Source organism: Cucurbita pepo, chromosome 7 (assembly GCF_057944985.1).
Source record: "Cucurbita pepo subsp. pepo isolate OVF chromosome 7, ASM5794498v1, whole genome shotgun sequence".
Classification (NCBI taxonomy): Eukaryota; Viridiplantae; Streptophyta; class Magnoliopsida; order Cucurbitales; family Cucurbitaceae; genus Cucurbita; species Cucurbita pepo.
In genome coordinates this window covers 9,503,085-9,527,286 of record NC_141804.1, presented here as the reverse complement: position 1 = coordinate 9,527,286, position 24,202 = coordinate 9,503,085, and the positions used below count along the sequence as shown (strand labels likewise).

Here is a 24,202-nt window from a genome sequence, read left to right as displayed (position 1 = left end):
ATGCCATTGTTTTTCTTGTGGTGAAGGATGGAGCATTGTTTAGTGGTCGAGGGAAATCTTCTTTTGTTTGTGATAGGAATTTTTGTGCATGATTTAAATTTGTGCCCCATATTTCATAGAGATGAGAATCTTGCGTTAGGTTGAATGAGATTAGGAGGTGGTATTTTAGCTTTGATCGGCAAGGACCATGGGGACTTCCTTCATTAGGATTTGGCACTCGGGCTTATTGAATTCTATGATAGAGGTGTTCTTGATCCATCCACAAGTCTTTTTGAATAAATAAAAAAGAGAGAGAAGACCGGGCAGTTTTGTGACATTGCATTTTTTCAAGTCGAGATGTCTTGACGTGGAATCATTATCTGTATGTCTTGCGCCTTTGATGATTTTGGATTACCTGCATGCTTATGTAGAATGGAATGCACTTAAGCAATTCTATCTTATATATCCATAATTTTTTAGGATATGTCAGACACAAACTTTTTTGTTTTCTATTAAGTTACATTGTCATATCGTTTGTAACTACAGCTTATTTAGCTAGTCTCTGGTAGTTTGCCTGCTATAAACTTATTGTAAAACAATCTCTGAGCTTTCTTTTCGTTTATAAGTATCTGGATGTGAAAAGTTAGTGCATTCTACACAAGATTTTGCTATCTTCCTTCGGGAAGAAAGTACATTGGAGAGGTTTGTCTGCCAGTGAGATAAATTTTATTATATCTTCTTGAGGAAAAGACAAAATAGTTTAGAATTAAAATGAATTTAGCAAAGACCGAAACCTATGAATGGTGAAGACCTGCCAAAACAATTGAACTAGGATTTTTTTATAAATCTGGGAAAATGGAGAAGTAATTAGTTGGGCAGGGGTTCTCTCTACCCCCGACCCCCAATATGTTATTTGGTTTGTTTTGAGAAATTATGCATCTTTGTTCTTATGCTCCCCATCATCCACCGAATCACTCTCACCAAAAATAAAATAAAATAAATCTTGTTATCTTCTTGTAAAATATTGTATCTTTGGGACTCAACTTCCTGTTTGATAAATACTTCTGAGATTGTCTGATCTTGTTCAATTCTGGATTATTGTTTTATGTTGTAAAGTTGTTTGCCAACGTAATTTTTCATTTGATATCTTCATTTTCCCCCTTCATTTGATTATTGGTTTTCTTTTTCTCCTCTGGTATTTTGTTTCATTAGGATGATGCCCCAGCTCTTGTTTCAAGGCTTTTGGATCAGCTCATGAAGAGTGAAAAGTATGGGGAACGTCGAGGAGCAGCATTTGGTCTTGCTGGAGTTGTCAAGGGATTTGGAATCACAAGCCTTAAGAAGTATGGAATAGTTTCTGTGATACGAGATGCTTTCTCTGACAGGTTTGTTCCATCAAGATCCAATCTTATTACTAATTCAAGTTATACGAATAGCTGGTTGATTTCTTTTGAACAAGAAATGATACTTTTCATTAAAAATTTGAAAAGAGAGCTCAAAGAATGCACCTCCACGAGGGAGGGAAGAAGGCAACAACAAAAACAAGACCAAACTGTGAAATCAAATACAACAGGAGTCTTAAAACGAAACAATTTGTTACCCAACTGTGAAAAGAAACGAAAAAGAAGGAACTACAAAACAATCCAACAAGAGGCTTTAGTAGAGAGCTCCATGATTAGTCCAGGTGACTGACAACTGACAAAATGACAACACAGCCAACATAATCAGATATGATACTGATTCTTCTCGATTCCTTCTTTCTTCAAAACCTGGAAGCCTGACCTTGTAGGTACCCTTCAGATTACTGATACTTGAACTAAGAAACCCTGCCCAACTAAGAAGATAATCGTGAAGAAGAGGATAAACAAAAATTGCTCCTCACCCCTGCTGACAAAACCAACTAATAATTGAAGAGGAAATGAGAAGATTGACCCAGACGAAAAACTGGCCTCAATTGAAAATCTGCACCATAGAGTACTTTCTAGCGACTAATCGATGAGAAGAGTTACATCAGTGAGAGAAGATGAACACTAATGTGCTTTGACGGTTGGTTACGGAATGGGAATTGTGAACATCTACAATCCATAGACCTCAACAAGAGAAGAAAATTTGGGGAGAAGTCTGTGCAGAAAGTACTCCACTAGACACAATGAGACCTTGCTCATTAACTTCATTCAAAAATAGATTTTCGAAAGCTGCTACAAATGAATCCTCTACAAAACTGGTCAGTATGCTCTATTCGAGTAATACTAGAAACACATTCCTCGCTACTTAAACTAACATTTCATTCTCCATCTGAATGAGGACCAAAAAGATTCTTCTTAGTTAATGAGTGTCTTAAGACACCCTTGGTGAACTGTGCTTTAACCTGGTAACTTGTAATTGGCTAAAAATCTTAGTAGAATATACAGATTTTCGCAGCTTGGAACCTCTAGTGTGGGGGCTCTAACAGATTTGATTAACAAGTGATAAGGTGAAAACAAAGTTCCTCTCAAGCATCCCCGTTTGACTCTGAATGTTCAATGAAAGAACAAAGCTCATTTTCTCGAGTATAATACTGAGGGAAAGCTATTATAAATATTGGCTTTGGTTGTGAAGAAGTCACCAAGGAATTAATAGCATTAATACCCCCCATTCAGAATAGGAGGATTACTAACTTCTTGCCCAACAATATTAAGGTCATTTAAAATATAATGAACATTTGAATTAACTTGCTTGTCATGCATCGTAAGGACCTTTGAACCCTCAAGTGCTATCAACAAATCTTCTTCAATTTTGGTAAAACAAAACTTTCTTCCATAATCTGATTCAAAGTTCTCTTGCGTGGAGGGTCTAAAGAAGCTATATCATCAAAACGGAGGAAGTTTTTTTCGATGTTTCTGTCCTGGATGCCAATTTTTCTGGGATGGAGCCACAAATACTTTTCTGAACTCCAAATACAGCAGCTAAACAATCTATGTAGTTAGTTCATGCTTGCTTTTCACCATAACATCCTTTGACAAAACAACTTCCTAAATATGAGTAGCAAAAACAGGTGCTGAATGCTTCAACTTCCCCTGTATTAATAGAAATTTTCTTACCATCTCCCAAATAGCAATCCATCCTTTCTTTTCAAAGCCAACAAGGAACGTGAACATTGTTTCTTTCTCTAGAGGTAGGGTAATCAAAACTTTCTTACTAAAAAAACAAGTGTATAGGAGATTGCAATAGTTCAACCAAGAAACATACAAACCAACGTAAGAGAGGGAAAGAAGAAGTAATTTTCTTTCTATTAATCATTCCTTGAACAAAACACTCATCCTTTTCACCCCATATGAAGAAGTCAAATTGCTGATTAACCAACTCTTCACTTCCAATGCATCAAAGAAGACAAAATGATCAAACTCAAATAAAACACAAAATCGAAAGGTGGATGAAGACCATTGAAACCCATAGAAAAGCAGAAGTTCTTCTAGAGATCCATAGTGTACATGAAACAACAAATGAACAAGCGGTGGCATGGGTGACAATGCCAATTTGTGACCGACTATGGAGAAGCTTTGTTGGAAGGAGTCGCAATGAGAATATTGCCAAAAAGGGTGGGCGTTTCATGGTTAGGTTTCCTTGATTGTGTGTCTTGTGTCACAGTCATTCTTTTTCAACCTTGCTACGTCGTGATCTTGACCAACTTTAAAGGAACCCAATCCCCATATTCCTTTATCGTCCGACTTTGTGGTCTCGTCGAACCTTAGGCAAGGTCTATCTTCGTCCTCCGAACATCACTTGTATGGAATCTAAGATTGTTTGACCACACACGCCGCCTACGCGTGCTTGTTCAGTTATCTGCGACTCAATTGACTTACCTCTACACTAGGCCATGTCATTTGGCTCGACCTTGCCTCTGCTCGGGGTCAAGGTCTCTCAATGCAATGTTGCATATCATCATCTCATCTTCGTTCCCAATTAGTATGGTGCATATGTCTTGACGCCATCCCAAGTCATGGGGTATTGTCGGCCATCACAACTCATTCAGTCATGCCATTCTTTTCTACATGTCGGTTCAAGATATGACAATGAATTTGGGTATCATATCAAGTGGTATATGGCAATGCTTTTGCAATTTGAAATCACATATAAAATATTTTCATCAGTGGAAGTTATTTCTCAGTATTGGTATATATCTGCAAGTAATATGTAAAAGTATACATTTTTGTTGAATGAATATAGTGATGCAACTGTTGGAAAATGATTCATACAAGTACTCTTCCACTCATGAATGTGGGATCAAGTGCATTTACCTAGAAACATAAGAATATGAATATAAATTATTTTGTATAATAATGACCATGATGCAAAAGGAGTGGAAAAGTTTTCTTTAATGCTTTGTGTGGGTTCATTACGTTTTATGTGAATTGATGAACCACAGGAATTCAGCGAAACGCCGTGAAGGAGCTTTACTGGCATTTGAATGTCTTTGTGAAACACTTGGAAGACTATTTGAACCGTGAGTAGATATCCTAGACATAGTATCTTTATCTATTGTTTTTTCTCCTTCTCGTAACTGATATGTGATTTCTCAGGTATGTGATCCAGATGTTGCCGTTTCTTTTAGTGTCATTCTCTGATCAAGTTGTTGCAATTCGTGAAGCTGCTGAATGTGCTGCCCGTGCAATGATGTCTCATCTTACCGCTCAGGGTGTGAAGCTTGTATTGCCCTCTCTTTTGAAGGTGATTATAATTATTTTTGTTCTAAAACTTCTGGATAAACAACTTATGATATTCTTACGTCTCTTTTGTCAGTCGGAAAGGTTTCTCTTTAATGTCTGCTGCTTATGCATTGAATTGTTACATTTTATGCTGCCTATTTATGTGTATTTTCTCATATTTTCTCAAAATATTTTCTTTTAGTATATTTGATATTATGTTTTCTTTAATCATTTTGATAGGTGGTGAACTTTTGTATTTAAAACAAAGATACAAAAATGATTAAGCTAAATATGGAAACACACCTTAAGATTCTTGGAATGCAAAAAAGGTGATTCAAATTAAAACAAGGCTAATAGATCCTATGCACAAGCCAACTAAAACAAGGCTATACGACTGAGGCCTCAAACATTGAAAAACTTGATGGATTATTGGGACTAATACCACGGTAAGTGTTTTGCTAGACCCAGTTTCATGGCATGCTTGGTTAAAGAGAATTTCAGGACAAATTGGGGTAGAATGGGAGGTTGAGTAACTAAAATGCAATAATACTAACTAATTTCACTAGCTAAAATTTTCAGAATTTGATTTAAATGGTTCATTTTGTGTAAAATTTATGTTTAATATTTTCAAATAGTGATCATATTGGTCAGTTTTTAAAAATATGGAACCAAAATAATTGTTTGAAAATACAGGGACTAAAATGAACCAAAACACAGACGAAAATAATATTTAAACCAATTATTTATTGTAGAGACTATCGACATGGTCCGTTTTGATGCATAAGAAGAGCAATTTGTTCTTTTATTGAATCCTTCAGGCTTCAACTTTCTCTATTTAGCTCATATATGAGAACTTGAATTCACTATGTTGGTCGTGTTAAACTGGCAGACCATGTGCCTACTTGGAGACGTTCATTATCTTGACTGACAAATGCAATATTAGGTTTATGCTTGACTGGAGAGTTGAAAGTGGGTGACCAAGTTAATGATCTACAATTTTGTAATACAGCATGTATAAAATCATTGCCATAAAAAGCTATACAAATCGTCTCTTCCAACATTGATAGAATGAGAATAGATCAATGTTTGAGCTGGACTTTAATGAACTGAGAATAGCATGGGCAACAAAACAAAACATCATCCCTTTGGCGCCTATGTTACAATTTCAACTGTTTAATATGTATTTTTACTAAAAGTAGAGGACTGGGATGTATCCATGGATGAGCCGAGAATATGGTTTCTGGCATTTTTACCGATGTCTTATCAGTAGTTTAATCTAGCTTTCTTGCCTTCTATACGAGAGTTTACTTTTCTAATTACCCTTCGGTGCCTAAGTTCTCTATTGTTCTCTCTCTGGGCAGGGTCTTGAAGATAAAGCATGGAGAACAAAGCAAAGCAGTGTACAGTTGCTTGGTGCTATGGCATATTGTGCTCCGCAACAGTTGTCTCAATGCCTTCCTAAGATAGTGCCGAAGTTGACAGAGGTATGTGCCATGATTTGTTAGTTTCCATTTTAGTTTCATTATGTAACCATTGAAAAAAAAGGGGAAGTATATGAACTTGATTAAGATTACATTTTCCCCCCACAAAAAAACTGCAGGTTCTCACAGATACTCATCCCAAAGTCCAGTCAGCAGCACAAACAGCCCTTCAACAAGTAATAATTTTGAGCCATTTAAAATCATCGGATCTTTATGGTTTTCTAATTTCTACTAACATCTTTCATTGTTTGTTTCTTTTAGGTTGGAAGTGTCATAAAGAATCCAGAAATATCTGCACTTGTTCCTACGCTTCTAATGGGTCTTACTGATCCAAATGATTATACTAAATATTCTCTTGACATTCTTCTGCAAGTAAGATTGATTGAAGATAAGATTTAGGACGGATTTTCAGTTAACATTAGCGAACTTATTTGCCTTTTTGCCTGCTAAATTTCCATTAACTTATTGCAGACAACTTTTATTAATTCAATTGATGCCCCTTCCCTTGCACTATTGGTGCCCATAGTGCACAGAGGGCTAAGGGAGAGAAGTGCTGAGACCAAAAAAAAAGCAGCCCAAATTGCTGGAAATATGTGTTCCTTAGTCACAGAACCGAAGGATATGATTCCTTATACTGGGCTGCTACTTCCTGAAGTAAAAAAGGTTGTCATCCCCATTTACTTTATTCTTGCACTGTATTCTTTCTTCTTTCTAATTTTAAATTTTGTGATGAGGACAGGTCTTAGTTGATCCAATTCCGGAAGTACGTTCAGTTGCTGCTCGGGCAATTGGATCCCTCATCAGGGGAATGGGAGAGGAAAACTTCCCCGATCTAGTACCATGGTTGTTTGATACACTTAAATCTGAGAATAGTAATGTTGAGCGCTCTGGTGCTGCCCAAGGATTGAGTGAGGTTAGAATTCTTACAATTAACATCATGTTACTTATTTATTTGTTTATTATTTAGCCATATGTCAGTTATTCCTAATTTTACTGATTGCGTTTTAATCATGCATTTTTACGCTACTTTTTTTAGTGTATATTGATAGGCTTCACTAGACATGTGATAATGTGGAGTTTTTCCCATTCAAAGATGTGAATGTCCGGATGCATGCTTTTCCATTTTTTTTTTATATTCCAATTTCATCTTATATATTTCTATTGGTTGTATAGCTTCATATTTTTGGTTCATCACTTTATTAGTTACCTTTTACACTGAAATCAACTTTTTAGTTGTTGATGACTAGGGTAGGTCCATTTAGTAATACCAAGATGATTGTAGGTCAATTTAGTATAAGAAAGAATTGACTTAATTGTGTTTCTAAGCTTTCTGTATTATAGAAAACTAAAAATGGTTTTAAAGGATAAAACAAGAAAGTACGTGGGAGCTTGATCTTTGTAAGATGATACTCGATATTTATAATTTAGTATTAATAATACTTCTGCTATTATTGCTGCTTATATTATAACACTATTATTATTTTTTAATAATATGTGTTTTCGATTGTTGTTTGTTGTTTGTTTGTTTCTAGGTTTTAGCTGCTCTTGGAATTGAATACTTCGATCTTGTGCTTCCGGATATTATTAAAAACTGTTCTCATCAGAGAGCACCTGTCCGTGATGGATATTTAACACTTTTCAAGGTAATTCAACTTTCTTTTGAAGGTTTCATGTTTTACCTGCTCTATAGATGTTCTTGTCAAGAATGAATTAGGAGGAAAAATATGCATGAATTAATCCCTCAGAATTTTAACTCTAATTTGATACATGTTAGATATTTGTTTGATAATTAAAGTTTTCAATATGCCATCCTAATGATTTTTTTTTTTTTTTTTTTTTTTTTTTTTTTTTTTTTTTTGAGTTCAACAACATTCTGGGTGGGTGGGGTACATTGAAGCTATGTTCACTTTGACTTGTGTGTTATGTTTTTAGATTTACTAAGTCAAATATATTCAACGAATGAATTTTATGATCCAAGTAGTAAAAAATGTATTTTTTTAATGAATCTAGATTTTTAATTTAAAAGTTTAAAAATATGGAATTGCATTAAAAAGGACAAAATCTTTGATAAATATATTATTTCATGTTATTAAGTCATTTTAATTTTGTTAAAATTAAAATATGCACAACACAATAAATTATAAACTTTATAACATTGTAAAATGATAATTATACAACATTTATAAAATAAAACATGTTAACAGATTAATTATTAATAGTTGTGATACAACTTAGTATTACGACTATATTTATAGTTTATAACTGCAATATCAAACATAATTTGAACAAATTGTTAAATTTGGATCTAGTTTCTAAATTTTCTTTTCAAACACATTCTAAAATTCTAAAACCATTAAATACAACTTTGATCTTATATTCAAAAGCAATCAACATATTTTTCAGCTTATACTTGCATGAACACGTCCTATAGAAAATGATTTGTTCCGTTGTCTTTGTCTTTTATTCGTGAACATCCTTCTTCAATTGTCTTTTTTTATTTTCACTATTCAAATTTTATTTCAACTTGATTACAGTACTTGCCAAGGTCACTGGGCGTTCAATTCCAGAACTATTTGCAGCAGGTGTTGCCTGCAATTCTCGATGGTTAGTACCACAAAATATACAGTTATGGCAATATTTAAGAAATACCATCTGTTAAGACATTTATTTCTTATTGTTTTCTATAACAATTTTATAGGTCTTGCTGATGAGAATGAATCAGTGCGGGATGCAGCATTAGGCGCTGGGCATGTTCTGGTTGAGCACTATGCAGCAACGTAATTACTATTGAATTTTAAATCCATACACACATGCACACACAGAAATAATAATATGAATAGTTAAATCGTCTATCGTTTACTATTTTCTTCTTTCATAAGAGAATTAGAAGAAATAGAACTGCCATTCATCCTTAATTTTGCCCAGTAGAAATACTATTTTTATGTGTATATGAATTGTATAATTTTTGTTTATTTAGGCTCTTCTTGGATTAACCAGTGATTATATTTAGAAGCTTTAAAATTTTCAATATGCGGTTTGCATAGAAAATGATGGTTTATTATTTTCAGATCTTTACCATTGCTCCTCCCTGCTGTGGAAGATGGTATCTTTAATGACAGCTGGCGTATTCGACAGAGTTCTGTCGAACTGTTGGGTGATCTCTTATTTAAGGTACATGTTAATCTGTGTGTGTGCGTGTAGCGTACGCATGTGTCTCAACTTCTGTTTTGCAGGTTGCTGGAACATCTGGAAAAGCATTGCTTGAGGGTGGTAGTGATGATGAAGGTTCTAGCACTGAAGCCCATGGACGTGCTATTATTGAGGTTCTTGGTCGAGAAAAGCGGGATGAAATACTTTCTGCCCTGTATATGGTTAGAACTGATGTTAGCATTTCAGTTCGACAGGTAATACTGGATTATAAGTTGTGTATATACTTTTTGTTGTTGACATTGTATGGTATAAGGATATTAATTTTTTTATATCTTGTCAGGCTGCTCTGCATGTTTGGAAAACCATAGTCGCAAACACTCCAAAGACTCTCAAGGAAATAATGCCAGTTCTAATGAATACTCTAATTTCTTCTCTTGCTTCATCATCTTCCGAGAGGCGACAGGTCTTTACTCGTATACTTCATACGATTTCCATGTTGCTGTTGGGAAACTATATTTCTGACTGGGTCTTATTTAGGTTGCTGGACGAGCATTGGGTGAGCTTGTGAGAAAGCTTGGGGAAAGAGTACTTCCGTTGATCATTCCCATACTATCTCAAGGGCTGAAGGATCCCAACGCTAGCAGAAGACAAGTGAGAACTTTGCTATATCATTATTTTAGGCCATGCTTGAAGTCCATCGTCAGATCTTTTAGCGTCTATTTCACATTTTGACTAGAACTGATATATATCAACAAAATACAGCACCCAAGAATTCAAGAGCTTCTCATCCCGAAGTTTCCAGTTTTCCGTTCTCTTACTCCCCTATTAGTAACCAAACCCACCCCCCATACGTCAGCCCAAAATCTAGTTACAAATAGTGGGGCCCCCTTACAGGTTACATTCTCAGCCCTTTGATCCTGTTGCAGAAGTGGCTAAAAATTATAAAAATACCATCTTGGTGTGGAATGGTGAATCAGGTCGGAATTTTAGTGGCCAACAGATATTGGCTATGTGTAGAATCTGTAGCCTCCAAAGAGTATAAAAAGAAATGATGTAATTATTTTTGGATAAGAAACGATGACCACTTCATTCCAAAAAGCCAACCATTACAATTTAACGGGCAAAGAGACGAGGTGTCACCTCTCCTAACCAAAAGGGATTTCTCCAACCATTACAACTTAATGTTAGGCAGCTTACAACGCTCCAAAATTTAAATAAGGATACCCCATTCTTCCAACTCTCTGACAAAACAGCCCCCCCTCAACTTTAAGTCCCAACTTTGGTCATTAGGGTTCCACAACTGATGGGCCTTGCTCAATTTAGCATTTGAGAGGCTGAAAATGGAGGGGTAATATAACCTTCAGGGGGTGTTTGGCCCACCATCTTGGAGACGGGTAGAGTGGGCTAAAATATTCCACTCTCCATTTAACCCGCATACTCCACAACATGGTAGATAATTAACTCCTCTTCACCAACTTCAACAATGTTTACCATCAAAGTCTGCACCGAGAAGCCCCATCTTCCTCTCTTCCTCCCATGTTAATAATAAGTATTCTAACATATTTAAAAAGTGTACTATGTTTATTTATGATTTTTATTTCTTTTATCTTTTTGTTTTATACTTTTTTCTAGAATTATCCATCGACCTCTACATTTTATAGATATTTTCATTGACATTTTCATAAAATTGAGACTTCGATATTTTTGTCAACATCGGCATTTCAAACATTGATGTTAAGTAGCTTATTTCAAAATTCTAGGAAATCTTGCAAAATATGACTATTTTGGTTATAGCCTTTTTTGATAGAAAAATGCCATTCAATTTCATATTATAGTAAGCGACAATGTTCAATTAAAATCTGTTAGAATTTTAAAACCATTCAAATTCCTACACACAAACTGACCAAAAAAAAAATGCTAAGGGTATATTTCATTAGTTAATATTACAAGGATGAATTGCTTTGTTAAAATGTGTGCTTAACTGATAATATCTTCAAATTATACATAACTATCAAAATTTGATTGTTTTTGCATCTCTTTCCTATATTAAAAATATCATTTAATTTCATATGATAATAAACAACTAAATTTGCTTGATCATGAACTTCATGGTTTATTTATTCATTATTATATATATATATTTTTCCCTCTTGGTATTCTGCCATTTACCTGATTTTGTAATTGAACATTCAGCATCCCTTCCTTTCACTTCTCTCTATATAGAGAAAAAAAAGGAAAAAAAAAAGTAATTTTTATTAATCGAGAATATGAATTTGACAGGGTGTATGCATTGGGTTGAGTGAAGTGATGACTAGTGCTGGTAAAAGTCAGTTATTGAGCTTCATGGAGGATCTTATCCCTACGATTCGAACAGCCCTTTGTGATAGGTTTGTTCTTTCTCTCTAATCTCATTTTTTTCTTTTCATGATAACTCATGGCATACTTAACTACTTAAGTCTCGGTATCCTTAATCAGCATGCCTGAGGTTCGCGTGTCTGCAGGCTTAGCATTCAGCACTCTTTACAAGGTACGTTACATATTTCATTTAGAGTTAGAAACAGGAAATATTGATTTTTCAATAGTAACGATTTTGAGCTTCATGTTTAGAGTGCTGGAATGCAAGCGATCGATGAAATTATTCCTACACTCCTTCATGCTTTGGAGGATGAGGAAACATCAGATACTGCCCTTGACGGTCTCAAACAAATCTTGAGGTGGTGGCCCTTTTTTCTTTCATCTTTTTTGTTTACATATTCTTATGTTTCATGCCGATAAATTCAGCATCAATGTTAATATATCCTTGAAAAATATCATTTGAAATGTCTGTTAAGATGAGATATTAACTCAATTTTTTTAAAAATTATTTTTTAGTAATTTGTAGTAATTTGTGGAAGACCGGATAAATATCAAATACTGAAATTACTTTTTGTGGAAGATCGATGAAATTATTATTATTATTATTATTATTTACTTTTCATTGAGCTTTTAAATCAGATTTATAAATTGCTAGACAGGTAAAATTTTGATTACTAGCACTCCTAATTATTTACCCCAATATGATGAAAATGAACGCATCGCTTTTTGTAGAGAAGTATATAACTTACTGTCAACTGCCTGATAGTTTTCGGCCAGTGGGCTTTAAAAAACACAAGAAACCAAGTGTTACATTCAATTGATGAAAAAGGACTTGCTCAAAGAGACAAATCCTTTCATGGAAAGAGAGAAAAAGTGAAAAAGGAAACTTAGTATAAAAGCATCCCAATTTAAACAAAGTTCTTGTAGAAAAGAAGACCGTGGAATAATTTGGAATGAGAACAGCAAAGAGAAGCCTTCATTTTGCAGTTTCATAATGATCCAACCAATGCCCGCCAACCATATCTTTGAAATAATAGCTTTAATTGCATTTACCCAATGCCAATGAGGCCTTGGGGAGAGGCAATGACGATTAAGCAGTTGAAGAGAGTAGCTATTTCAATCATTGGAGATGATCCAAAGTATATCGAACATGCCAGCAAGACAATGCAAAAGAACATTAGAAATATAAATGGTTCAACCTTTACGTATCCAAACAGTATAAGGACATGTTGATGGCATGAGAAAAGATGTTGGCATGAGAAGATATGAAAGCTAGTAGAAAAGATTTATTGAAAGATTTAATTTAATTTTAATCTACCTTTGAACTCTCTCTCTCTCTCTCTCTCTTTCAAGAATTTTTTCTCCTACCTGTTCCTCAATGGTTGCAGACCCTCTTGTCACTTTTATCCTGGTTCTTTATTTTGTACTAATGCATGCATAGTAAAGTTGTTTACTGGAAGAGGCACGGGCTTCTTTACAATAAATCTTTGGCATTGGGCTGATACATTTCTGAATCTTTATTATATTATTGGAAGTTGTCAAAACTTATTTTTTCTGTCCAATCCCTACTGTGCCAATTATCTTATATAAATCCTCCATGTCAGGATATGTAGACATAAAGCTGCACACTAGAGAATTTTACATGCGAAGCTAACACATGAAATTTATACCTTCTAAATGCCGCCTCTTCTTTTTCCCATTTGATAAAAAACTAACTAATGATGTTTGTCTCTTTCAGTGTGAGAACTACAGCTGTTCTACCACATATATTGCCAAAGCTTGTCCATACACCTCTTTCGTATGTCCATCCTTCCCTAGTTCAACTTTTATTTTCATGATATTTGCCTGACTTCATGTCGACTAAATGTTAAATAAAATACCAATTTATAGTGCCTTCAATGCACATGCTCTTGGAGCCTTAGCAGAGGTTGCCGGCCCAGGTTTGAACGTCCACCTTGGCACTGTCCTTCCTGCTTTACTCTCAGCAATGGGTGGCGATGATGAAGTAAGCTATTTATGAAGAATGTTTAAGTTGATAGTACTTTTTAAACCTTAAAATTCAATCATATTCTTTAAAGCCATCATCTTACACACATTCTAGATTTTTTTTTTTTTTACATATATATATTTTTAAAATTGATAAATCAGGAAGTTCAGAAATTGGCAAAAGAAGCTGCAGAAACGGTGACGCTGGTTATAGATGAAGATGGTGCAGAATTTCTAATCTCTGAGCTGCTTAAAGGTGTCAGTGATAGTCAGGTACCTTTAATAAATGTTGAACATTTGTAGTGTCTTTTGTGCTGCGTGTGTGTCTGTTTTCTTTGACATCGTTTGTTTAATTTTCTCTCAGGCTCCTATTAGAAGAAGTTCTGCTTATTTGTTAGGATACTTCTTCAAAAATAGCAAATTGTATTTAGTAGACGAAGCTCCAAACTTGATATCAACCCTGATTGTCTTGCTCAGTGACTCAGATTCAGCCACCGTTGTGGTATGTCTGGCATTTGTTTATTTACTTTCTTTGTCCATTTTTATGCTGTGAAATTATGTTATACTTTCCTTTTTGAAAGGTCGCATGGGAAGCCTTATCAAGGGTTGTAAGTTCCATCCCAAAGGAGATACTTCCTTCGTATATCAAACTTGTACGTGATGCTGTATCTACATCGAGAGACAAGGAGCGAAGGAAAAGAAAGGTACTATTCTGACAATGAAATTTTATGTTCATTTTTGTATTCCAAACGCTTCACATTATTTGTCATTGCTTTTCTATTCTAACTGTTTCATTTAATGGGTTTGCAGGGAGGGGCTATACTGCTACCTGGGTTATGTCTTCCTAAAGCTCTTCAGCCTTTGCTTCCAATATTTCTCCAGGTATTTGTGTTCACTTTGCCATATGGTCTAGATTGGGCAGTAGTCATGGGTCAACGTGCTTTATCCTTGTTATAGCCATTAGACAACATATTGGAGTTTCCCGTATCCCACATTCTCTTTTTCTATTCGTTAGACAGGGTCTGTCAAATCAATGATCATTATCCCATTTGAGACATCTGAAAGGGAAATATTGTGGACAGACATTTTAATTCATTGACATATTCTAGATACAGTAGTTCTCCATATTCTTGTCGAAGGCTTATCTTGTAAAACAGTAATATATATATGTTTAAGCCACAAATAATAACTTTGGTATCGAAGTTTTTTCTTTTTATTTATTTATTATTATTATTATTATTATTATTATTATTATTATTATTATTATTATTATTTAATGCTGGAAATTCTTATAAGCAATTGTATTGCATGTCTAATGTATAGGGCTTAATTAGTGGGTCTGCTGAAACAAGAGAGCAGGCAGCTTTGGGCCTTGGTGAGCTGATTGAAGTGACTAGTGAAAAAGTGCTGAAGGAGTTTGTCATCCAAATAACTGGGTAAATTGCAATTTAAATTTGATAGACATCAATATTGACATGGTTAAATTGATGTCTCGATTCATTTTCAAAATTTACATTGACAATTATTTTCAAATATTCCGTGGTGCTGTTAAGGTAAGGCATTTTGTAGAAAGGAACCTTACTTTTTGATGGAATTATTACAGATTATTATTTGTTCTTAGTACAAAAGTTATCTTGCTTAGTAACTTACTATTGATTTTGTTAATTAAGCAACTCGGTATTTTATTAGCTACTCTTTCCTGCTTCTTTTTCTTTTTCCTAAATGATTATTGATGTCAATCCAGTATTTTTTTTAAATTCGTCTTCGTCTCCTTTATTGGACAAGGCATTTAGGAAAGTTCTTGCCATTACGATCTTTCTTATAATGCAATGTTATCTTGATCCCATTGAAACATCAGTTACTATTTTGATTGTTGAGACTGAATGTCGTAGTTGAAGACAGTTACAGTTTTTTTGCACCTAAAAAACTCTTTATTTTTGCAACTTGGTTTTTAAATATTCATAGCTTGATCAAACGGTTCCTTTTTATTTGGAATGAGATGGTTTCTGATGTTTACAAATTCTTCCACTGTCAGTTTTTCTTTTTGTTCCGGGTAAAGTGAATTCTGATTTTGACTATCATGTTTTCTTATATTCTCAGGCCTCTTATTCGAATTATAGGCGATCGCTTCCCATGGCAGGTGAAGAGTGCCATTCTATCTACTTTGAGCATTATAATAAGAAAAGGTGGAATGGCTTTAAAACCTTTTCTTCCTCAACTACAAACCACATTTATCAAGTGTCTGCAAGATAATACAAGGTTGGTGAGATTATTCTTCTGATCATCATTAATTATCATTAAGAGCCATTTGAATATGATGCATAGTCTCACTACTCATTCATGGACCTTGAAGAGTTGATAGCAAATTTATGTAAATAGATATACAGCTATACAGCTTTCACCTTTACCTTTTCCATCTCCTTTCAATTGCTTTGACATTGGAGCTTACGGATTATTTTGGAAATGCATATTAGTAACTGTTTGTGGGATGAATCCTTTCCTCATAAGTTGCTCGCTGTATTTCTTGTACTTATAAGATGATCTGTGTTCAGGACTGTCCGATCCAGTGCTGCGCTTGCTCTTGGAAAGCTAAGTGCTCTTAGCACGAGGATTGATCCATTAGTTGGTGATCTGCTTTCCAGTTTACAGGTGACTTTTGTTATCTTCGTGTCTTTCTGATTGTGAATCTTGAAATTGGTCTTCCTTACTAACTTTATTGTTCAGGCTTCTGATGGTGGTATCCGTGAGGCAACCTTGATTGCATTGAAAGGTGTCATGAAGCATGCTGGGAAGACTGTAAGTAGTGCAGTGAGAACTCGGGTCTATACTTTCCTGAAGGATTTGATTCATCACGAAGATGACCAAGTTCGCATGTCAGCTGCAAGTATTTTGGGTGTTATTTCTCAGGTATTGTGCAATTTCTATGAACTATATATATATATATATATATATATATATATATATATATTTTTGTAAGTTTTAGATACTATTATTATTATATTATTTTGAAAGTTAAATATGTGACAAGGGTTGGAGTGTTCGAATATTTAACTACTTGGTCAAGAAACGAATTGGGGGGTAGTGTTTAAAGTTCGAGAGACTTCCCGACTCTCCTACCCTGCTATGCTTAGATTTTTGCTTCCTGTACAATGTTATACCTATCATCTATATATACATTGAAGTCTGGCTAGTCTGCATTAGCTTTTCCTTTAACTAACTTGAGTGCGTGCCACACTCGTCATGAGTCATGTCTTTCTTCCCTTGCAATTACTGACTCGACTTTTCTGCTCATGATTTACACCTTTGATTCTAGGGTATTAATCCTCGACTGGCTGTTAAAAAGACAAGACTGACCTTTATTACTTATGTTTAGTATCTTTGACAAATGAGTGCTATGTGCTTGATAACCATTGTTTTTGGTGTGCCTTTCATATTCTTGTTCCAGTACATAGAGGACAATGAACTGACCGACCTGCTCGAGGAACTTGTATCCATGGCCTCTTCTAGCTGGCATTCTAGGCATGGATCGGTTCTCACTATATCATCCATGCTGCGGCACAAACCTTCTGCCGTTTGTCAGTCTGCTATGTTCTCATCTATTTTGGCTTGCCTTAAAACCGCATTGAAAGATGAGAAGGTACCTCTGCTCTATCATTGGTTGTGTTTGATTATAGTTTATTGTTAGCTGACATTCTTCTGTTAACACAGTTCCCAATCCGTGAAACTTCTACTAAAGCATTAGGGAGGCTTCTGCTCAATCAAATTCAACAGAGCCCGACTACAAATGCTACAAATCTTGATATTCTTACATCCTTAGTCTCAGCATTACAAGATGATTCTAGTGAAGTAAGAAGGAAGGCTTTATCTGCAATCAAAGCAGTAGCAAAAGTACGTGAATTTTTTTTGTTGCTTCCGCTCATGAAAAATGTTGTTATTTATTGTGAGTGATAGTCTAATACATTATTCATTTTACAAATGTGGTGGATTGCAGGAAAATCCTTCGTTTACCGTGACTCATGCTTCACTAATTGGTCCAGCACTCGCCGAGTGTTTGAAAGATGGAAGTACTCCTGTAAGGCTAGCTGCAGAAAGATGTGTTTTGCATTGCTTCCAGCTGACAAGGGGTACTTGTCTATATTGTGCTAAAATTTCCCTTTTTACGATCCAATACTTGTATCCATTGATGGACCATCAACGACTCCTTCTGCAACTAATGTACTGTTAACAAGAACTGAAATTGGAGTATTTGCCTTTGGCTTTTTCTTTTATGTTTTTAGGTAGCGAAAATGTTCAAGCTGCACAAAGATTTATCACGGGCCTTGAAGCTAGACGATTATCAAAGTTACCAGAGCTGAGGTATACCTTGTCATACATTTTAATCTTTATATGTTTTTCATTAAATTTTAAATTCAACTGAAAAGTTCATGGGGCCTAAACTCTTATGCCGAAGCAATTTATCTATATACATTGATTCTCATTTGGATAAATAGTAGTAAAGAACTCCTGTAACAGCCTGGGCTTTTCCTTTTCCTTTTGGTCTTCCCTTCGGGTTTTAAAGCAAACGCCGTTTGCTGATGAGAGGTTTCCACACCCTTATAAAGAATATTTGTTCTCTCCAACTGTGGGATCTCATAATCCGCCCCCCTTCGGAACTTGGTGGATTGTTTTTAGTTTTTTCTATCTATAGTAGTTCAGAACTTTTCCCTTTGGGCTTCCCTTCAAGGTTTTAATTTAAAACGCATATGCTAGTGAGAGGTTTCCACATGCTTATAAAGAATGTTTCGATCTCCTCCCCAACCGATGTGGGATCTCACAATCTACCCTCTTTCAGAGATCAGTGTCCTGCTGACACACCGCCTAGTGGATTGTTTTTAGCTTTTTCTATCTCTTTGGATTCTTGCTTTCCTCGGCTGCATTCGAGTGTCTTTAGTCCGAGTTTTATTTTTGTTTCTCAAGATTGGAATGCCTTGGCTGTTCTATATAAACTAATGGGCTATTATTGTTTGCTTCTGTTTGTACAAATACAGTGACGATAGTGAAGATAGTGAAGCTGAAACTGCAAGTGGCTGATTTCTCGACCAACTTTTTTGTCCTACCATTAAACAGAATTGATTGATTGATGAGAATTTTAAACAGACAGCAGATAGTATTTTATTTTATACGTAAAGGCCAACACCCATTTTTCTCGTCTGGGTGTGAAGTTTATGCTGTGATGTTATGAGCTCAAATACAAAGGGGGTTCTGTTGTAATATGTATAAAATGAGGAACCAGAGTTTAGTTTTGTTATGAATTTTGATTTTTCATAATCCTTCAGTGAAATCACAAGCTTTTATTTCATAATCATTTATCAACTACCTGGATTAACTACCAAAGGTGCTAAACGAGACTTGGTACTATCTTTGGAGAAGCTCAAAGTAAAGTAAAGCCACACGAGAGCTTATGCTGAAAGTGGATAATATCATACCATTGTTGAGAGTCGTGTTCATTTAACATTTATGATTATTTCACTTCCTGCATCAAAGTATTTAGTGTAGGGTTGATGCGTATGAAAATGATATCACTTGCGTATGAAAATGGTGCATTTTTAGCAAGGGAGAGCTCAAAGTAAAGTAATGCATTTTTAGCAAGGGAGAGCTCAAAGTAAAGTAAAGCCACACGAGAGCTTATGCTCAAAGTGGATAATATCATACCAGTGTTGAGAGTCGTGTTCATCTAACATTTATGACTATTTCACTTCCTGCATCAAAGTATTTAGTGTAGGGTTGATGCATATGAAAATGATATCACTTGCGTATGAAAGTGGTGCATTTCTAGCAAGGGATACATATTACAAAAAAGGTACGAGTCTGGTTGATTGTGTGTACAAAAGTGGTGCATACACAAAAAGTAGTGCACATAGAACTATGTCTATGAAATTGATATATGTCTTACATAAGCTCAAAATTGTAGTTTCATGTCCCACTAGCAATGAATAACATGTTTTATGTTGTATGTGATTCTATTTCTCGACTCAATAGTGATGTTACTTACAAAATATTTATAATACCTTTTAGAAAATTTATAGCACGCCATAATGGTCGTGAAGGTTTTTAGTGGAGGATTTTTCAATTTTGCATTAGGTTTTTTTTTTATTTTTTTTATTTTTTATTTATTTGGTAAATGAGTAATTGATTCTATACAACATAAAATATTCATAGGATTTTGATTAAATAAATATTCATAGGATTTATTTATTTATTTATTTATTATTATTATTATTATTAGAGGACATTTTTTGTCCTTTCATAAATTTTATTTTAAAATTTAAAAAACAAATAATGGTTTGGCCATTTATCACGTAACCATGTTTCATAACGTTCATGCCACTACTCTTTTTTTTAATTGTTTAATTTATTCGTTTTGGTTTAATATTTTTCAATTTTTTAAAATTCAAACTATGAACTAAAATTAAATTTTTTTTTTTTTATAAAAAAGTTTTTAATTTATTCTTATCCTTTTCTACACACCCATAGTATAGATCATACCACTTTGGAAAAAATATATTCCATTGTATTGAAATTTTATTTTGACTTTCTACGCACGATCTTAGAAGAACCGATCACATAATTTTATCAGACATTTTTTTATCTTTTATTAAAACACTATCTCGACCTTCTGCACACGTACTAATCAGGGGCGTTATGTATTACATTGAAGTTCTACGTTGACTTTCTGTACACGTATTGATTGTCACAAACGCACTCTTGGGGTAGTGAGACAGTAATCGTGCGGCACTTGTTCTAACCTAGTGAATAAGTAAATCGTGTGAAATTTAGACTTTGTGGACTATATTGGCGTATGCTCGAGCCTTGGGTCACGTTTGAGAGAAATATTTTAGAAAATGTGAGCGAGGAACTACGTTGAAAACAATTTTAAAGACAATAATGTTATAGGCTAAAAGCGAATAAGAAATAACAACGGTTTTGATAACATATAGCTCAGGTAGTAAGAATTGACAACTAGTCAGATCTCCTTATGAAGCATTTTAACCCTAGTAAACATGATTTTGGTGACGGTTCATACACCTCTGTATTGACACAACAATAATAGTAAAAGTCTATCTAACATGAAAGTAAAAAGGGTTTGGAATGAGCATGCAACTATAGACAACACGTCCTGGATAAGCATGACTTGGACATCTGACATGCGGTCACAAGCAACACGCCTTGGACAAGCATGATCATAACACTAATCAAGGTCGTTACTTGTCTTGAATTAAAATTCTACCCTGACTTTTTGCTCATGTACTGATCAAAGTCATTACTTATCTTGCATTGAAATTCTACTTTAACTTGCTACACCTGTACCGGTTAGGGTTGTTACTTGTCTTGCATTGAAATTCTATTATGACATTCTGCATACGTACCGATCGGGGTCGTATTTGTCTTACATTAAAATTTTACCATCGTTTTCTATATGCGTACTAATCAGGGTCGTTACTTGTCTTGAATTGAAATTCTACCTTGATTTTTCACTCACGTACTGATCATTGTCGTTACTTATCTTGCATTGAAATTCTACTCTAACTTTCTACAACTGTACCGATCAAGGTCATTACTTGTCTTGCATCGAAATTCTTATCTTGACTTTCGTACAAATACCCATCAGAGTCGTTATTTATCTTGAATTGAAATTCTACCCGAACGTTTTGCACACATATCAATCAAGATCGTTACTTATCTTGCATTCAAATTCTACTCTATATATGTACTGATCTGAGTCGTAACTTATCTTGCATTGAAATTATACCTACATTTTTTTTACCGTAAAAATATATAAAACAACAAAATAAAATAAATTATTTTCAATAGGTCTAAAAATATATGTCAAGTAAATATCAAGATTTTATTTTTGTTACTATTTTCAAATTGTTTTATTTTTTTCTTCTATGATTGTTGCAAATATTAAATTCATAATGTTTAAATCAAACATTATATATATTTTTCATATTTGATTCTCAAACCATATATTAAAAATATATATTAGATGCAAGTGAATATCCCCTTTGACATATTTAATGTGATAAATATATTATATAGTTTGTGTCACACTCTGATGATGCATTAACAATATTTTTCACTTTAATAATAATAGAGATTAGAAATTAAAAAATAATAATAATTTCAATATTACAGCTATGATTACGAAGCTTAATGTTCATTTAATCCTCGATTAGCGTTTTTAATTTGACTTTATTTAATATTTTTTTTGGAAATATAAAATTAAGTAGATGACGTAGCAAGTGACGCATTACCTTCCCTTTCCACCTTTCTAATTTCTTAAAAATCCACCAACTCCATTCAACTCGTAAAAATATTATTTAGGTTTGGCTTGATAATGTTTACAATAGATATTGTCCGTTTATCTGCTTTCACCCGTTACGTATCGTCGTCATACTCTATATACGGAATATTTCGTTCCTCTCTCTAATTGAAGTGTGACTTCACAATCTATTTTCTTAGGCTCAACGTCCTCCCTGACACGTCACTTGGTCTTAGACCCAGCGTCCTTGCTGGTACACCGTCTGGCCATCCGGTCTTGGGCCGCAGTGTCCTTGTTAACACACCACTCGGGCACCTGGTCTTGGGCCCCAGCGTTCTCGTTGACACACCACTCGACCACTCGATTTTGGGCCCCAACGTCCTTGTTGGCGCACCACCCAGTATCTGGCTTCGATATCATTTGTAACCGCCCAAACTCACCGCTAGAAGATATTGTCCGCTTTGACCCATTAGGTATCGACTTGAGTTTGGGCCCCAACATCCTCATTGGCACACCTCTCAGTATTTGACTCTAATACCATTTGTAGTATCTGGCTCTGATACCATTTGTAACAGCCCAAACCCACTGCTAAAAGATATTGCCCACTTTGACCCGTTAGGTATCGACTTGATTTTGGGCCCCAACGTCCTCATTGGCACACTACCCAGTATCTAGCTCCGATACCATTTGTAACAGCCCAAACCCACTGCTAGAAGATATTGTCCGCTTTGACCCGTTAGGTATCGACTTGATTTTGGGCCCCAACGTCCTCGTTGGCACACCACTCAGTATCTGACTCTGATACCATTTGTAACATCCCAAACCTCACTACTAGAAGATATTGTCCGCTTTGACCTATTAGGTATCGACTTGATTTTGGGCACCAACGTCCTCGTTGGCACACCACCCAATATCTGGCTTTGATATCATTTGTAACCGCCCAAACCCACCACTAGAAGATATTATCCGCTTTGACCCGTTAAGTATCATCGCCAATCTCACGTTTTTAAAACGAGTCTACTAAGAAAAGATTTCTACATCTCTTATAACGAATGTTTTGTTTCTCTCTCCAACTGATATGAGACCAAACCGAAACGCGTATAAAATTTATTTCTAGATTCTTTTATTTTCATTTAAAATATAATTGAGTGGATATATAATATTAAAAATTACATACAATATGCATTAAAACAAATAATGTGAACTTAATTTCCAAAATAAACAAAATTGAAAACAACACTTATAATTTCTTATTAATCAATAACACCTGAAATATTAAATTTCCGTCAACCTTTCGACATTTTCATGGTAATAATACATTAATTAATGATTCTATTATATTTTTTTTAAATTTTAAAATATATATTATTAATGTGGACATAATTGTTCATAAAAAACAATGTCAACATAATATTTTATAATATATATATAAAAAAAAATCATTTAAAAAGTGAAATATTTATTTATTAATTAATTTGATTTTTTAATAAAAAACAACAAATATAATGTAAAAACATCCGTCACCTTTAATAAAAGTTGTGTGATGTTCTACATTGGTTGGGGAGGAGAACAAAACACCATTTATAAGGACGTGGAAATCTTTCCTAGCAGATGCGTTTTAAACCCTTGAGAGAAAACTTGAAATAGAAAGTTCAAAGAGGACAATATCTGCTAACGGTGGGCCTGAGTCATTACAAATAGTATCAGAGCCAGACATCGGACGATGTGTCAACCTTCTGCTGTTCTTCGAAGGGGGATAGACACGAAGCGGTGTGCCAGTAAAGACGTTGGGCCTCGAAGGAGGGAGGATTGTGATGTCCCACATTAAACACCATTTACAGTAGGTCTGGGTCGTTAAATATCAAGATTTAATTTTTAATTTTCATCTCACCATTTTTATTTTTAAAAAAATAAAATTCAACGACTAAGGTCGATGATTGTCACGTATAACTAATACCTGACCCATTTCACTATAAATTATATTTCAGAAATCATTTTCACAACATTTAAATTAGTTAATTAAATGCAATAATCAGTATCGATTCTTGACATTTTTGTGTTCGTCACTGTTACCAAATTGACATATTTAAAATTTTTAATAAATTTAATGAAAATAATAAAAATATTTAATATAGATTATGATTGTCAAATCATTTTCTTGCTTACATTAAATAAATAGAATAAATAATAAAACTTATAATGCAAGTAGCTTAAGCCTTTATTGAGGAGCCAACTTGTTTTTATGACTTTTGGGATTATGTAAA

The 24,202-nt window shown here is 34.4% G+C and overlaps 1 protein-coding gene across 1 annotated transcript in view; it reads left to right on the top strand.

Moving 5' to 3' along the window:
• Positions 1-18,977, top strand: part of ILA (putative protein kinase regulator ILITHYIA) — a 39,761-nt gene extending 20,784 nt beyond the window's left edge. Inside the window, exons 28-60 of the mRNA XM_023682844.2 lie at positions 1,192-1,364; positions 4,385-4,462; positions 4,539-4,686; positions 6,026-6,148; positions 6,265-6,321; positions 6,407-6,517; positions 6,617-6,808; positions 6,885-7,058; positions 7,678-7,788; positions 8,680-8,749; positions 8,844-8,922; positions 9,214-9,316; positions 9,379-9,549; positions 9,636-9,758; positions 9,833-9,946; positions 11,576-11,682; positions 11,771-11,822; positions 11,903-12,009; positions 13,389-13,448; positions 13,541-13,655; positions 13,799-13,909; positions 14,001-14,138; positions 14,218-14,340; positions 14,447-14,518; positions 14,960-15,072; positions 15,737-15,895; positions 16,189-16,285; positions 16,361-16,543; positions 17,082-17,273; positions 17,345-17,524; positions 17,628-17,760; positions 17,914-17,992; positions 18,664-18,977. Of these exons, the coding sequence (XP_023538612.2) occupies positions 1,192-1,364; positions 4,385-4,462; positions 4,539-4,686; positions 6,026-6,148; positions 6,265-6,321; positions 6,407-6,517; positions 6,617-6,808; positions 6,885-7,058; positions 7,678-7,788; positions 8,680-8,749; positions 8,844-8,922; positions 9,214-9,316; positions 9,379-9,549; positions 9,636-9,758; positions 9,833-9,946; positions 11,576-11,682; positions 11,771-11,822; positions 11,903-12,009; positions 13,389-13,448; positions 13,541-13,655; positions 13,799-13,909; positions 14,001-14,138; positions 14,218-14,340; positions 14,447-14,518; positions 14,960-15,072; positions 15,737-15,895; positions 16,189-16,285; positions 16,361-16,543; positions 17,082-17,273; positions 17,345-17,524; positions 17,628-17,760; positions 17,914-17,992; positions 18,664-18,706 (3,891 nt within the window). The 3' untranslated portion in view covers positions 18,707-18,977. The remainder of the gene's footprint in view (positions 1-1,191; positions 1,365-4,384; positions 4,463-4,538; positions 4,687-6,025; positions 6,149-6,264; positions 6,322-6,406; positions 6,518-6,616; positions 6,809-6,884; positions 7,059-7,677; positions 7,789-8,679; positions 8,750-8,843; positions 8,923-9,213; positions 9,317-9,378; positions 9,550-9,635; positions 9,759-9,832; positions 9,947-11,575; positions 11,683-11,770; positions 11,823-11,902; positions 12,010-13,388; positions 13,449-13,540; positions 13,656-13,798; positions 13,910-14,000; positions 14,139-14,217; positions 14,341-14,446; positions 14,519-14,959; positions 15,073-15,736; positions 15,896-16,188; positions 16,286-16,360; positions 16,544-17,081; positions 17,274-17,344; positions 17,525-17,627; positions 17,761-17,913; positions 17,993-18,663) is intronic.
• The last annotated feature ends 5,225 nt before the right edge of the window (positions 18,978-24,202 follow it).